Raw genomic sequence first — 14,567 nt, forward strand, 5'->3', positions numbered from 1 at the left:
CTTTTAGGTATTTACGTGCTGGGTTTGGGTATAAACTGGGTAAAGTTTTGGATGGGGCAAAAATGTGCCCGTTCTTGATCCACACAAATTTGTGTATATTTTGAATTTAATAAATAATTAACATATTCAATATAAATTACAAGACATATTATTAAAATAACTACTTACATTTTATTTGAACAAAAACATTTATTGTGTCATGGGCAGTTAACCTGTTGGACTACTTTTGTGAACTAAATTTTAAACTTTTACAAGCTCCTCAATTTCCATGTAAATAAATTTTAATTGATTCCCAATTTCGGTATTGCTCATTAACTCTTTAAACCACCCACCTTTTTGTATCTACAGAAATGGTATTTTCAAAAGGCGATTCCGTCCAAAATCCACTCTATCCATAAGGGCATGAGTCTCACATAAACTTTAACCTTTCAACGATTTCATCATTATGTATATATACAATTTTCTTGATATAATCGAGTTTCATTTCTTAACTCCGTATATGACTATACTGCTACTTTAAATTTTCTTGGAGGGAATTATTTCTTTGATCCATGTCGTTTTGGTGGTTGCTGTCCACAATCTTCATAGTCATGCTTTATCGAAGAACATGCATGGCTAAAAATTTCTCAGCAATTTTTGTTTTTGGTGATTCCTTGGTGGATGTGGGAAACAACAACTACATACCATCTTTGGCCAAGGCTGATCATGACCCCATAGGCGTAGATTTTGGGAAGGCAACAGGACGATTTACGAATGGAAGAACTGTTACCGACATTTTAGGCAACTTATGTTTTCTTCTTTAATGTTTCTCTTTAACTAAGAAATACGTTATATATATACTTTAATTGTTATTAACTTTTCTTTCCACAGGACAAGTATTGGGATTTAAAAATTTTCCTCCACCATACCTGGCTCCTACCACCGTTGGACCGGTAGTTCTACAAGGCGTCAATTATGCTTCTGGTGCTAGTGGAATCCTTGACGAATCAGGAGCAAACTATGTAAGTCCCTTGTCTATTGTATACTGCAATGCGTTTCCTTACGAATTCCACGAGTTTTACTCAGTGAGAGTTTCATTATCTGGTTTTTCTTACTGGATTTAAACTTGGTGTTTTATCTTTTGTTAAAGATTGGGAGAATCCCAATGGATGCACAGCTGGACAACTTTGCGAAGACCAGGCTCGACATAATCTCAAGCATAGGTGCTCCTGCATCACTTAAGCTGTTCGCTACTGCTCTCTTCCAAGTAACAACTAGTTCAAACGATTTTATCAATAACTACTTCCTACCAAGTCTGATCAAGAATCAACCACCACCTGAAACTTTCGTTGAAACCCTGATTTCAGCATTTAGAAGGCAACTCACGGTATATTTATCCGATCCAACTATATATTTGTTGTAAGGTTATACGAGTTGCTTAACCTTGGACCGTTTTATTTATTGTGTACAGAAACTTTATGATCTTGGTGCTCGAAAGATTATCGTTACAAATGCTCCTCCTGTTGGATGCATCCCATATGAAAGGGATTATAATCCTTCAACTGGAAAAGAGTGTGTAGCCTCTCAAAATCTCGTAGCACAACAATTCAATCAGCTGTTGAAAGGGATGCTCATAGAACTTACAGCCACACTCAAAGGATCGACATTTGTTTATGCAGATGTGTATGGTATCGTCGACGATATCATCCAAAACTATAAATCATACGGTGAGTAATTGTAGAGAAGAGGAAAAAAAATAGCCTTTTTTCGTAGTTTTTTCTAAGTGGTCGGAACTTTCTTATACTCACCATTGACCATACACAATACAAGTATTCTCTTTTTATTCGAATCTGTTTTGATAGTTTTTTGTAAGTCATGGTTATAGCACTAACGAGTTGCTTTTTTCTTGTTGTAGATTTTGAAATCGCAGATAGTGCATGTTGCCACGTGCTGGGCTCACATGGTGGTTTACTTCCATGTTTGCCATACGCTAAGATTTGTCCAGATAGATCAAAGTACATTTTCTGGGACTCTTATCATGTTACTGACAGTGTGAATGTCATCATAGCAAAACGTCTATTAGATGGAGATTTAAATGATATTTCGCCACTTAACATACGAGCGCTTTCACATTCTTGAAACACAAATCGATCGAGTTTCACGTGGTTGTGTCAATAAGAAGAATGTGACAAGGGACTCGTCCACAAGAACGCAATCATGTAATGCAATCATGGTCATAATGTCATATAAATTATCATTAATTTGAACATTGTACGATGATCACTTACTTTATGAAGATCATTTTACTAGCATTTGATGAAGAAATTTCAATTATGTATTTGATGTTTGAGTCAAACTAAAGAATCTAATGAAAAATAAACATCAAGAAAGAAGGAAAATACACCATTTTAATGTTCAAAGTATATGATATAACAACAATCATGTAATAAATCAATTGAGTAGTGCCCAGCAGAAAAAAAATGAAAAACAATCTATATTTTATATCTCAATGAATGAATTGAACACTACATGAACCACAACATATATATACAACATATATATATATATATATATATATATATATATATATATATATATATATATATATATATATATATATATATATATAGGGTAAAGTGAATATACTTAACAACCTTATATAAGCTTAGGTACCTAACCACATTATACTACATTGTTTTGTATTATATTTCCATTGTAATCGTCTAAGGTTCTTAAACTTCAATCCTTAACTTGATTTACTTCCAAGATTTTCAGATATTCACCATTATATTCTTCCTACACCATTTGATCTGTAACGGTAGTACATGAAGCCCACGAGGAGGTCTCCGATAGAAAGACGTCATTTGAAGGAAGATAATGGTGAAAGTCCAAAGATTTTCGAAGAAAACAAGTTATGAGGTTGAATTTTAAGAACTTTAGGTGATTACAATGCAAATAAGATACAAAATTACGTAGTATGATGTGGTTAGGTACCTAAGCTTATATAAGGTTGTTAGGTATATTCACTTTACCCATATATATATATATATATGGGTAAAGTGAATATACCTAACAACCTTATATAAGCTTAGGTACCTAACCACATTATACTACATTGTTTTGTATTATATTTCCATTGTAATCGTCTAAGGTTCTTAAACTTCAATCCTTAACTTGATTTACTTCCAAGATTTTCAGATATTCACCATTATATTCTTCCTACACCATTTGATCTGTAACAGTAGTACATGAAGCCCACGAGGAGGTCTCCGATAGAAAGACGTCATTTGAAGGAAGATAATAGTGAAAGTCCAAAGATTTTCGAAGAAAACAAGTTATGAGGTTGAATTTTAAGAACTTTGGGTGATTACAATGCAAATATGATACAAAATTACGTAGTATGATGTGGTTAGGTACCTAAGCTTATATAAGGTTGTTAGGTATATTTACTTTACCGATATATATATATATATATATATATATATATATATATATATATATATATCGGTAAAGTGAATATACCTAACAACCTTATATAAGCCTAGGTACCTAACCACATTATACTACATTGTTTTGTATTATATTTCCATTGTAATCGTCTAAGGTTCTTAAACTTCAATCCTTAACTTGATTTACTTCCAAGATTTTCAGATATTCACCATTATATTCTTCCTACACCATTTGATCTGTAACGGTAGTACATGAAGCCCACGAGGAGGTCTCCGATAGAAAGACGTCATTTGAAGGAAGATAATGGAGAAAGTCCAAAGATTTTCGAAGAAAACAAGTTATGAGGTTGAATTTTAAGAACTTTGGGTGATTACAATGCAAATATGATACAAAATTACGTAGTATGACGTGGTTAGGTACTTAAGCTTATATAAGGTTGTTAGGTATATTCACTTTACCCATATATATATATGGGTAAAGTGAATATACCTAACAACCTTATATAAACTTACGTACCTAACCACATTATACTACATTGTTTTGTATTATATTTCCATTGTAATCATCTAAGGTTCTTAAACTTCAATCCTTAACTTGATTTACTTCCAAGATTTTCATATATATATATATATATATATATATATATATATATATATATATATATATATATATATCTAAATATAACTGACTATCGTTTACATGGAAATATAAATGAGGTTGTGAGTCAACTAAAATTAACTACCAACACAATGCTAATTTGACTATTAAGCTCTAGCAATCCCCCTTCTACCTACATAGTCGTCCGCCGGAAAAGAGGATTGGCTACAAGATAAGTGACATATATGTTTCAAATAGAAGTGTAGGTGGCAAGTAGATGGAAACAAAGTGTAAATTGATAAACATAGCGGCGAGGATTTATTATTAAATGACAAGTTAATTGCAAATAAAAAGACTACTATAAATAGAAAACTATCTAAAGTTAATCAATCTAAAATGCGAAATAATAGTCCAATACAATATCAATGGATAGTTAATCAATCTAAAATGCTAAATAATAGTCCAATACAATATCAACGTAGATAATTTATTATGCTAACATATGCGCTCTGTTGGTGATTTTAGTGTCAAGAGACATTAGATAACTGACTTATGGCACTAATGAAGTGAAAAATCTAGAAAGTCAAGATGATGTTTTTGTACCAGAAACACAAGAGCTTTGTAGAAACAAAAGAAGCTGAATTACAAAAGATTTCGTTTCAACTTCCAACTATATTTGGTGGAAGGTTCAAGGGATGAAATTATCTTGAATACTCTTATTGCTATAGTAATGAGGATGATCCCAAGACATATCAAGAGGCCATGGAGTCTTGAGAAGTTGTCTTTTGGAAGGAGGCGATTAGTGATGAAATGTGATCAACTCTTGAGAACAATACTTGTGTGTTGTCTGATTTGTCTCCAGGTTCTAAACCATTTGGTTGCAAATGGATATTCAAAAAGAAAATGAATGTAAATAAGACTATTGATAAGTTCAAAGCCTGCTTGGTCATTCAATGTTTTAGGCAAAAACCCGATGTTAAGTATTTTGATATGTATGCTTCGGCTGTGTGTATTTCTACCAATAGATTGTTAATTGCATTGACAAGTATCCACAATCTGATTATCCATCAGAAGGATGTTAAAAAAACCTTTTTAAATGGTGAACTTGATGAATAAGTTTACATGAAACAATCAGAAGGTTTCTTTATGTCCAGTAAAGAGAATATGGTATGTAAACTGGTAAAATCTTTGTATGGGTTGAAACAAACACCCGAACAATTGCATCAAAAGTTTGATGATGTTATTTTTGTTGGATTAGGTATCTAAGCTCATAACTATAATTGGTATGTACTTGATTTGATTTGTAGCATGATCCTTTTGGGTTGCCTTCACTCATGCGACTTGATAGGACGACTAGTGGAGAGAGAGAGAGAGAGAGAGAGAGAGAGAGAGAGATAAAGATTTATTATATGAATAATTAATTGGTACTCAGAATAATTTTATTAATATATTATAAGATTAATATATTATTTGGAAATAATATTATTAATTAGTAATTAATAAAAAATTAATTTGATATTAATTTTGGGATTAAAAGGGAATGTTTTGCAAATCATTGATAGTTACAAATTTGGGCTGCTAGACTCCTTTGGTATGGAGTGGACGAAATCCTATTGGGAGGCCCAGTAGATTTCATCCAAGGGCTTCTAAAAGGAGTGTCTATGGGCTGCTTGGTGCCTGAACAATGTATTAGGGTTTCCACCTGAAAACCCTAGTAGCCACAGCTATATAAACCCCCTTAACATAGAATTTTCCGATCGAAGCTTGTATGATCAAACCCTGGTGAATTTCTCATCTCTCATATCCATCCTTTGCATTGAGTGTTTATGAATCCATTAGAGGTGCAACACTTGGGGCACTCGGCTTTCAGAAGTCAAGATCAAACAATGATTGTTCTTGTTATTACAATATAACAAGTGAGGTAATTTCTAACCCTAATATATATGTGAATTTCGAAATTGTATATACTAGATCTAGTGTTATTGCTTTAGTGTTCATATTTGTATGTTCATTAGAGAAAAACTTATATCCAAAGCAATTAGGTTTGCATGATCACATAGGAATGTAGATATACTCAAAACTTATCAGTAGTATTAGAGCCTAGGATGCTTTTCAATTAAATTGGTGCAAGAATGAACTGTCCAAAGAGCAAGAAATTGAATTTTTGGCTGTCTGACACATGAACTCGACGAGTCCATGATGACCTCGCCGAGTTGACTCGTCAGTTACCTAAAAATTCGATTTTCAGATCAAATTTTGAATCGGATGATAACCATAATTCGTTTTCATTGCCTAAAATTGATTTTCTGATTGGTATCTTCATATCCTTATAAAAATGAAAGGATTTGCTTAATTTTGGATAATATAAGATTATTTTGATTCAAAGATTTAACCTAGATTTTGAAAAGTTTCAAATTAAACCCTTTTAGTTTTATAGTTTGAATTTTATATTAAAAGTTTTAATTTTTTGAAATTTTAATGGTAAAACCCTATTATTTTTAATAGTTTAAAAATACACCCTTATACTATATAAGATACAAAGTTTAATTTTATATATATATATATATATATATATATATATATATATATATATATATATACACACACACACTAGCCGTTTACCCGCGCCAAACGACGGGTGTGACAATGGTGGTTCAATGCTGAAAGATGAATTAAACCCTAGAAATGGAAATGTCAGCGATATATATCCAAGATTTGTGAACAAAAATTGCGAGAGTTGGGGAAATACGGAGATAAGGAATGAACCGGGTCAAAATAACCTAAGAATAGGGGATAAGAGATTTGACATTTTCAACTGTTGATCATATGTACTCTACTCTTTTTGTAATGCATAAATTGATTGTACAAATGCATTGTATGTTTGTACGACTTAAAATTCAGCATTTGACCAAAAATGCTTTATAAGGTAATTAAGATATATGTGTGTGTGTGTATAAGAAAAGGTCAGTTTCAATTTTAGTATGCCTCATTCACGAAGCTGGTCTATAAGGGGTGTTTAAGGAAGTAGTCTGTAAAATGACCGTTAGTGGGTATCCACTCTTACCTACCGCACTCTTGACTAATGGAGGGTTGTTAGCCGAATGAGTAGGATAGGACACTAAATCCTTATTAAAAGTATAATGAATTATAAAGTAACTAAACCTTTTATAAATTCACAATCTTAGTTACTTTAGGAAAATGTGAATTTGATGTTAACCCATGAAATTGCACATTGCACCTTATTGGTCGTTACTGGAGCGTGTGTGGTTAACTGACATACTAATTTGGGACTAATGTAGGATGGCAATGGGTCGCTCGTAAATTATCGTTGATCAATGGAACGTGGGTGGTTAACCAGCACATTGATTAGATGATAAATAATATCGAGAGTACCACGCTAATTTGCATGGTTATTCACACCTTGTTTGTAACGTCCATATTGAGCCTTCAGCCTGACTGGACCACCTCGCAGGCCTTCAGCCTATCTGGACTACTCTCCGAGCCTTCGGTACACTTGGACCGCCTCGCATGGCCTACATCCTATCTGGACCGCTTGCCGGGCCTTCGGCCTGACTATTATACCCTAACGGGTCTGCAGTCTATCCGGTCCGCCCTGGGTATCTTGGCCTACAACACAAAGCAGGACTCGTCTCAACCCAATCCTCCAAACCATCAAACATGTGCACATAAATATCATACGCTAGCATTTATATAGCAGTCAGACCGATCTAACTAAGCATAACAACATCTTATAAACAGGATACCAACCTAACCGGTCACTAACATATCATTATCCTATATACCAGGATACAGACCTAACCAGGTCACTAAGCATATCACTATCCTAACTACCAAGATGCAAATCAATAAGCATATCATGCAATAAATCCGAATACAAATCCGAAAAGGGTCGGCCTTGGTGCCTTAGACCTTGTTGATATAGTGAGGAGAAATCACCTCACAAGTAATATTGTAGAACTGGACTGAAAGTCTCTAACCGCTGTCTCACCAAAAATCTCGAACTATCCAAAATAACGAATACTAAGTCAATAATTGGGATCTCATTATTGCCCAAGGGACCCGCATAGAGTAACTATCTACTATAACCTCTTCTCTAATTTTGGCCAAGGCCCAATTCCATATCCATGATCTTAAAAGTCCATATATCCAAAGCCCATTAATTTCCTAATTTTCCCAATTAGGCCCAACTCCCTAGTTGGGCCTAATTCTAGGATCCATTATCAAAACTGGCCCAAAACCCAGTTATTCAGAATGTCCAGCAAGGCCCAACTCCAACTAGTCCAAAGGCAGCCCAATCCCGAAGCCCAGTTCGTCAAAAGCCCAACAGAGGGTGTACGGGAGGCGTACTTCCGTTTTGTGTTGACCACCATCGGGGTGGTTAACTCAGTACTACACTGGGCTTATAGAAATTATGCGGGGCGTACGTAAGGTCTCACCAAAACCTTAATAAGTGCTTAATGACTTAAGCACTTAAGCCCAAACTCCAGATCCTTCGACCAAATGTACCTTAGAACCATATAGTTTTGAACTTTAAGACTTTTGACGTCCGGAAAGTTCTTAGTACATGGTCTTAATCCAATAAGACCTTTCTAGTACATGCATTAGACATTTTAAGCCATTGGGACATAATTTTTATCACTTAGGACCCTTTCTAGGGTCTGAAAGGACAACTCATTACGTTCAAACCATAACATGCACCAACTTGGGACTTTTGGAACAAGAAATGGTTTCATAAGGCTACTAAGGCTAGATCTATATCATACACACATAAAGGTTGGAGCTTTTTTTTTTTTTTTACCTTTTGGAGCTTCTAGAGCAAAAACAAACTTCAGATCTAAAAGTTTGTCCTCCTTCTCCAACTTCTTGATGCAACACCTTCTTCTCCAACTACTCAAAGCACACTTTTTTAGCTCACACACTCAAGAAAGAGATCAGGGTTTGGGGAAAACGATTCAAATCTATGGAGGCTGAGGTGACAGAGGGTTTTGAGCTCACAAGGACATTTATATAGCACTCAAACCCTAAATATCAGGGTTTCTATCTGACGTGAGTATGCTTAGCGTACCTTATGTACGCTTAGCATACTCTCTTGATCTGATAGTTGCAACTTTAGACCTCAGTCTTCTAATGGCTTAATTCTTCCAACCCCACAGACTATAAATGACAAAATAACCACTGAGGATTCGGAAATATATGCAAAATCTCGGGATGTTACATTGTTTGTGATCCTCGGCATCATAGTCACAAATTTGAAGGACATAATCAAGATTAAACATGCCATTGAAAAGTTTGATGAATCTTAAAAGATCTAGGAGTTTCATCTAAAACATAATTCATTAAAATTTTGTTTTCGTGGTGGAATGTGTAAATCGTTATTTACTTACGTTCAAATAATTTACAATTGGATTACGACATCCCTCTTCCGAATTGTGAATTATTATGTTGGGTCCTAGCCTTAATATTTCATTTGGGTGTTATATTAAGGATTAGTCAACTAACTTGAATTTCTCCCTTTAGTAGATGTCTAGTTCTGACAACTATGGTCTTCCTTATCCTTTTGGAAAAAACTTTTCTCATGAAGATGATATTCCACATGTCGATCATGGTGAAAGAGTAATCCCTTCTTCGTGCATTGGTGGAACTGGAAATCATACTTCTCTTCCTCCACCTCCTCTAGTAATTCTCCCTGATCCACGTTTCCGTCGACTTGAAAAATTCAAGGTCACTCAAGCCTTATTGGCATGTAAACATCGAGATGGAATTCATGTATGTACACACATTCTGAAGATGAAGCTTCATATTGACATACTGGGAATGTTGGTTGTCGTTTTCTCGAGGAAGCTGGCTATTGATTTGGTTCTTCAATCACTTCCTGAGTCATATGGTCAATTCGTGAAGGACTACTATATGACAGACCACGACGTGAGCCTAATCGATTTGACATATTTGCTAATTGTTGCTGAAGCAACAATGCTTTGGCGTACTGGTCAAGAAAATTTTTCTGGAAGATCTACTTCTCAAATTTCCATGGACATAGGCAAAGACAATGTTATTAGTCCAGAAATGATTTCTTCTCCCAAGGTAGAGAAATTGGCCAAGGTCAAAAAGTTTGACCGTAAGAGAAAGGAAGACTCTGAGATAGTTCCACATGTCACTCCTAAAGAGTCCATTTGTTTCTACTGCCAATTAAAGGGGCATTGGAAGCGAAGCATCCTTGACTATCTGAGAGATCTAAGAGATGGTAAATTTAAATTGTATGGCTCTACTTTGGGTACATTCACTATATAACTCTATTAAGTTCCTATTTATATATTCTTATTACATGATGTAAACTTTCATTTTGATGTTTTGCAGAATTTAAAAGAAAGAAGGAAACTTAAAAGGAAAAGTAAGCTGAGTCTGATCATGAAGAAGTGGATTATGGTTGCATGGTTCAATGATCATATTTTTGAGTTGCTACTTAGGAGTTACGATAGATGGCTTAGAAATATTTAGAAATATAGTTTTCATATGTATTTGCATTGTAAGGATAGGTTTTCTGCGCATTATTAATAAAATTGGTTTTATTTACTTTATGTTTCCTTGCAATGGCATTTATGGAAAATTGGTGTTTATATATTTCAATTATTGGAAATGTTGAAAATGGATTTTATTCTTGGTTATATCATTTGTGGTAGTGTGATAATTTACCAAGTGAGGAAGGATTCTCATCACCCAAGTTTCAATTGGATAGGAACTTGGAATCATATGATTTGAATTGTGTGATGTATGAGAATCTTGATCCTTGGGAAATTGGGACTAATTCCTTGTCCATGTGTGTATGTGAGTCAAGTGAAGGACTAAAGGATCTAGTACACATTGATGTGAACTGGTCAGATCCACTACAAAGGACAATAAGTATATTCATCATGATTTACTGATAGTTAAACGAATATGGTTATGCTTACAAGTTTAAGTGTAATTCTGATACATTTAAAGGTTTCAAAGTATAGCAGAACGAATAAGAAGAATCAAATTGGGCATAAAGATAAAAGTTTCTCCAATCTGAAAGGAAGGAAAATACTTTGCTATCATGTTTTATGATCATCTTAATGATTATGGAACCATATCACAATTGATCATCTAAGGACATCTTAGTGTAATTGTATGACTAGGAAGAGGAATCAAGAATTGTTGAAATGGTTAAATCAAGAAGATGAGTCATACTTCATTCCAAAATCAAGTTTTGAGTCATTACCTTGACTAATGTATACTAAGTATGTTTATAACGCCTCATGAAATGTGGATTAGAAATGTTTCTTACTCTTGCACATTTGAAATTGGTAGTTATGATGTTGTGGCTAAATCAAAGACCAACTAAGACAAAATATATGAAGTTTTTCTTGATAAGAACCCGTATTAAGTCTTGAATATTTGTTTGTCAAGGAATGTTCCTTGACAGAGAATCTTATATGTCAAGAGGTTAGTGAGAGTCTTAGGTTGTCTTGATTAGTTTCAAGAACTAAATAAACCTTTTAGTAATTAACTAGCACACGACCTGAGGTTAACAACATATCGTGTTGACATATTCTTATTTCTGTACCTATTGTAGTTAAGTTGACTATGTATATGAGTCCTGTGATTTCTCATTTGATTGCGTAAGGCAAAGCACCTTGATCAGTGAAAGTATATTGATCAGTGTGGGTGAACTGCTCAATAACTTGGAAAAAATGGTAGTCCCTTGTGCTACCGGATGACAAGAAATTAAGAATAAGAAGGTTCAGTCCATATTAGTTTGGATTTTTCATAAACCTTGTCTTACAATAGTGGTTAGAAATGACAAATTCACATGGATAGGAACACACACACCATAAAATCTAAGTGGCAATATGTTTCTCTCTACTTCATGAAAATGAATGTGAGGAAACGCTTTCACTAGTAGATTTTAAAGGATTAAAGTTAGCAGTTGTGATAATTACGTTCTCAAATTCGAATATAATTATGGCGTCCTTCATCATAGTTCGAATTGTGCAATGGAAATTATTTTGAACATTCGGAATTTATTGTTATAAGTTCTAAAAAGGTTTAGACGCACACATAAGCTGTCTAATGAAAGGTGTATGAGCTTGAGAAGTCTAGATAAAGACTTATTGAAGCACCATGTCTTAGAAATATGAAGTTTTGTAAGAAAGACAATAAGTATTGATTTCTAGAAGTCTAGCTGATTTATGAGTACATGTCAAAGCTAGTGGGATCATAACTTTTACGCTGGTAAGAACATAATTGTTATGTTAGTGGCGGCATGATTATTATGTTAAGTGTTTCAAGTTAGCGATGCTATTTATTGGAAACAAGTTTTAAATTTGCAAAGTTGCAAATTTTGGAAATTGTGACGCTAGTAAGCCTTAAGGGAAAGGGCATCAATACTTCATTTCAAATCTAAAAGTTTAGACTAAAATTTTAATAGAACTTAGTCATGAATGTATATGAATGTCATGTTGAAATGTTTCAACATAGGAAATTCCATATATATATATATATATATATATATATATATATATATATATATATATATATGTATATATATATATGTATATATATATATATATATATATATATATATATATATATATATATATATATATATGGAAGTATTATAGTGAGAGACTGGTCCAATATAATGTATTTATATAAGACATTATGAATCGTATCCCATATGCTTCGGGTATAAGATCGATTGCATATGCTGTAATATTCGTCTGTTCTGATTTTTCCAAATGCCTTGAGCATTCAGAGGGAAAAAGGACTTGAACCAGATATGACTAAAGTTGTTGAACAACTGTCAAGAACAATCTAAGGTTCACCGAAGATTGGTTGGTTGTGGACAGTTGGAAGTATAGTAATGGACTGACCATATTGATATAATTATGAACATATAGGCTTCTATTAAGAATGGATTGTCATATGGAAATTATTGAAATGTTTCCATAATGGGAGTTGGATATTAAGAATCTATGTTTAAGCTACAAACTTTTATGTAAGAAGGATGTTCAAGGAATGTACTTTGAATGTGAGACTTCATTTCCAGGGAATTGTCTTGTAACAATCTTAAATGGAATGCTTTGTAATATTATTGGCCAAGTCTCTATGACTTTGGAGCCTCGACATTACAAATGGATCATTGCATGAAAGGTTAGACTCTAACACATTCTATTAGTGGCAAGAATTTTGTATTATTACACTTATAATAAAGACTAGGGAATTGTGAAATAAGGATCATTAGAAATGTGTTCAATAGATGTATTTCACAAAGGAAGGACCATAAATAAACATAGTGTGCATGCTTGGAGCATGGAATAACTATTTTTTTTAATTCAAGTATTGAGTTGATTATTTGAAACAGTAAACAATGAATAAGGTCTAGTTAATATGGTGATTAAATAATAAGTGCTTTATTTATATTCAAAAATTTTGAGACCATATTGGATTAGTTTATTCTTGTGTTTCACTTAGCATGTTTTATTTTCCGAATAATAAAATTATTCAAACATCCACAGTTGATCATACTATGGAAGTAAGTAGGTAATATTGTCATGAATCCGATTGTAGATTGTCTAGGTTCTTAGACATAGCAAATGTTTGATACACTGTTCATGAGTACTCCTAAAATAGGAATTTAAGTATTTGATTAAACCCATGCTCATTTGAATCACTTCATGGATTTTATCATGAGTTATTGTGAGATGATAATATCTTATATTTTTGAAACAGAGATATATAATTTTTGTTTACAAGTTGGTTGTGCATTGATAATACGTAAACGCATCAGTAACTTGATGTTATAAAACGTATTGTTGTGTGTGATTTGATGAGTAAATAGTACAAGCATATGAGTCAAAGTTTATCCGTTCCTTTTACCCTAAATGGAAAAAAAAGAAATATATGTAGGACTCTTGATGATCTAGTGATGACACCTTAAGCGCTTGGCCAAGCTTGGACTAAGTTGATGTGTTCAATTGTAGTCTGTTGTTAGTCGTCATAAATCGGAAATTGGGAAACAAACCTTGGACAGAGAGAATGATTATAATCCAATTCTTGTGTCGATACAATATCTTGTAGAACAGAGGAATATTTGATCATTTATCAAAAGGACGCGTTACTGATAACATCAGAGTTCGACAACAGCTTTTGAAAGCTACAATTGCTAGTCATATTCTGAAGTCATACTTGCAATAATAGTTATTAGACTTATCCAAGTGGGAGACTGTTGGATTAGGTGTCTAAGCCCATAACTATAATTGGTATGTACTTGATTTGATTTGTAGCATTGTCCTTTTGGGTTGCTTTCACTCTAGCGACTTGATAGGATGACTACTGGAGAGAGAGAGAGAGAGAGTAAGATTTAATTAATGAATAATAAATTGGTACTCAGAATGATTTTATTAATATATTATAAGATAAATATATTATTTGGAAATCATATTATTAATTAGTAATTAAGTAGAAATTAATTTTATATTAGTTTTGGGATTAAAGGAACT

General features: G+C 33.4%; 1 protein-coding gene across 1 annotated transcript; it reads left to right on the forward strand.

Annotated features, from left to right (window-relative positions):
* Positions 1-445: 445 nt before the first annotated feature.
* Positions 446-2,288, forward strand: LOC145000595 (GDSL esterase/lipase At4g16230-like). The gene is made up of 5 exons (XM_078959848.1): positions 446-780; positions 871-1,001; positions 1,130-1,366; positions 1,451-1,706; positions 1,895-2,288. The coding sequence occupies exons 1-5, from the start codon at positions 552-554 to the stop codon at positions 2,116-2,118; spliced, it is 1,077 nt and encodes a 358-aa protein (XP_078815974.1). The 5' UTR covers positions 446-551; the 3' UTR covers positions 2,119-2,288.
* Positions 2,289-14,567: the final 12,279 nt, after the last annotated feature.

The sequence above is a fragment of the Lactuca saligna genome, chromosome 6, assembly GCF_052625555.1.
Source record: "Lactuca saligna cultivar CGN05327 chromosome 6, ASM5262555v1, whole genome shotgun sequence".
Classification (NCBI taxonomy): Eukaryota; Viridiplantae; Streptophyta; class Magnoliopsida; order Asterales; family Asteraceae; genus Lactuca; species Lactuca saligna.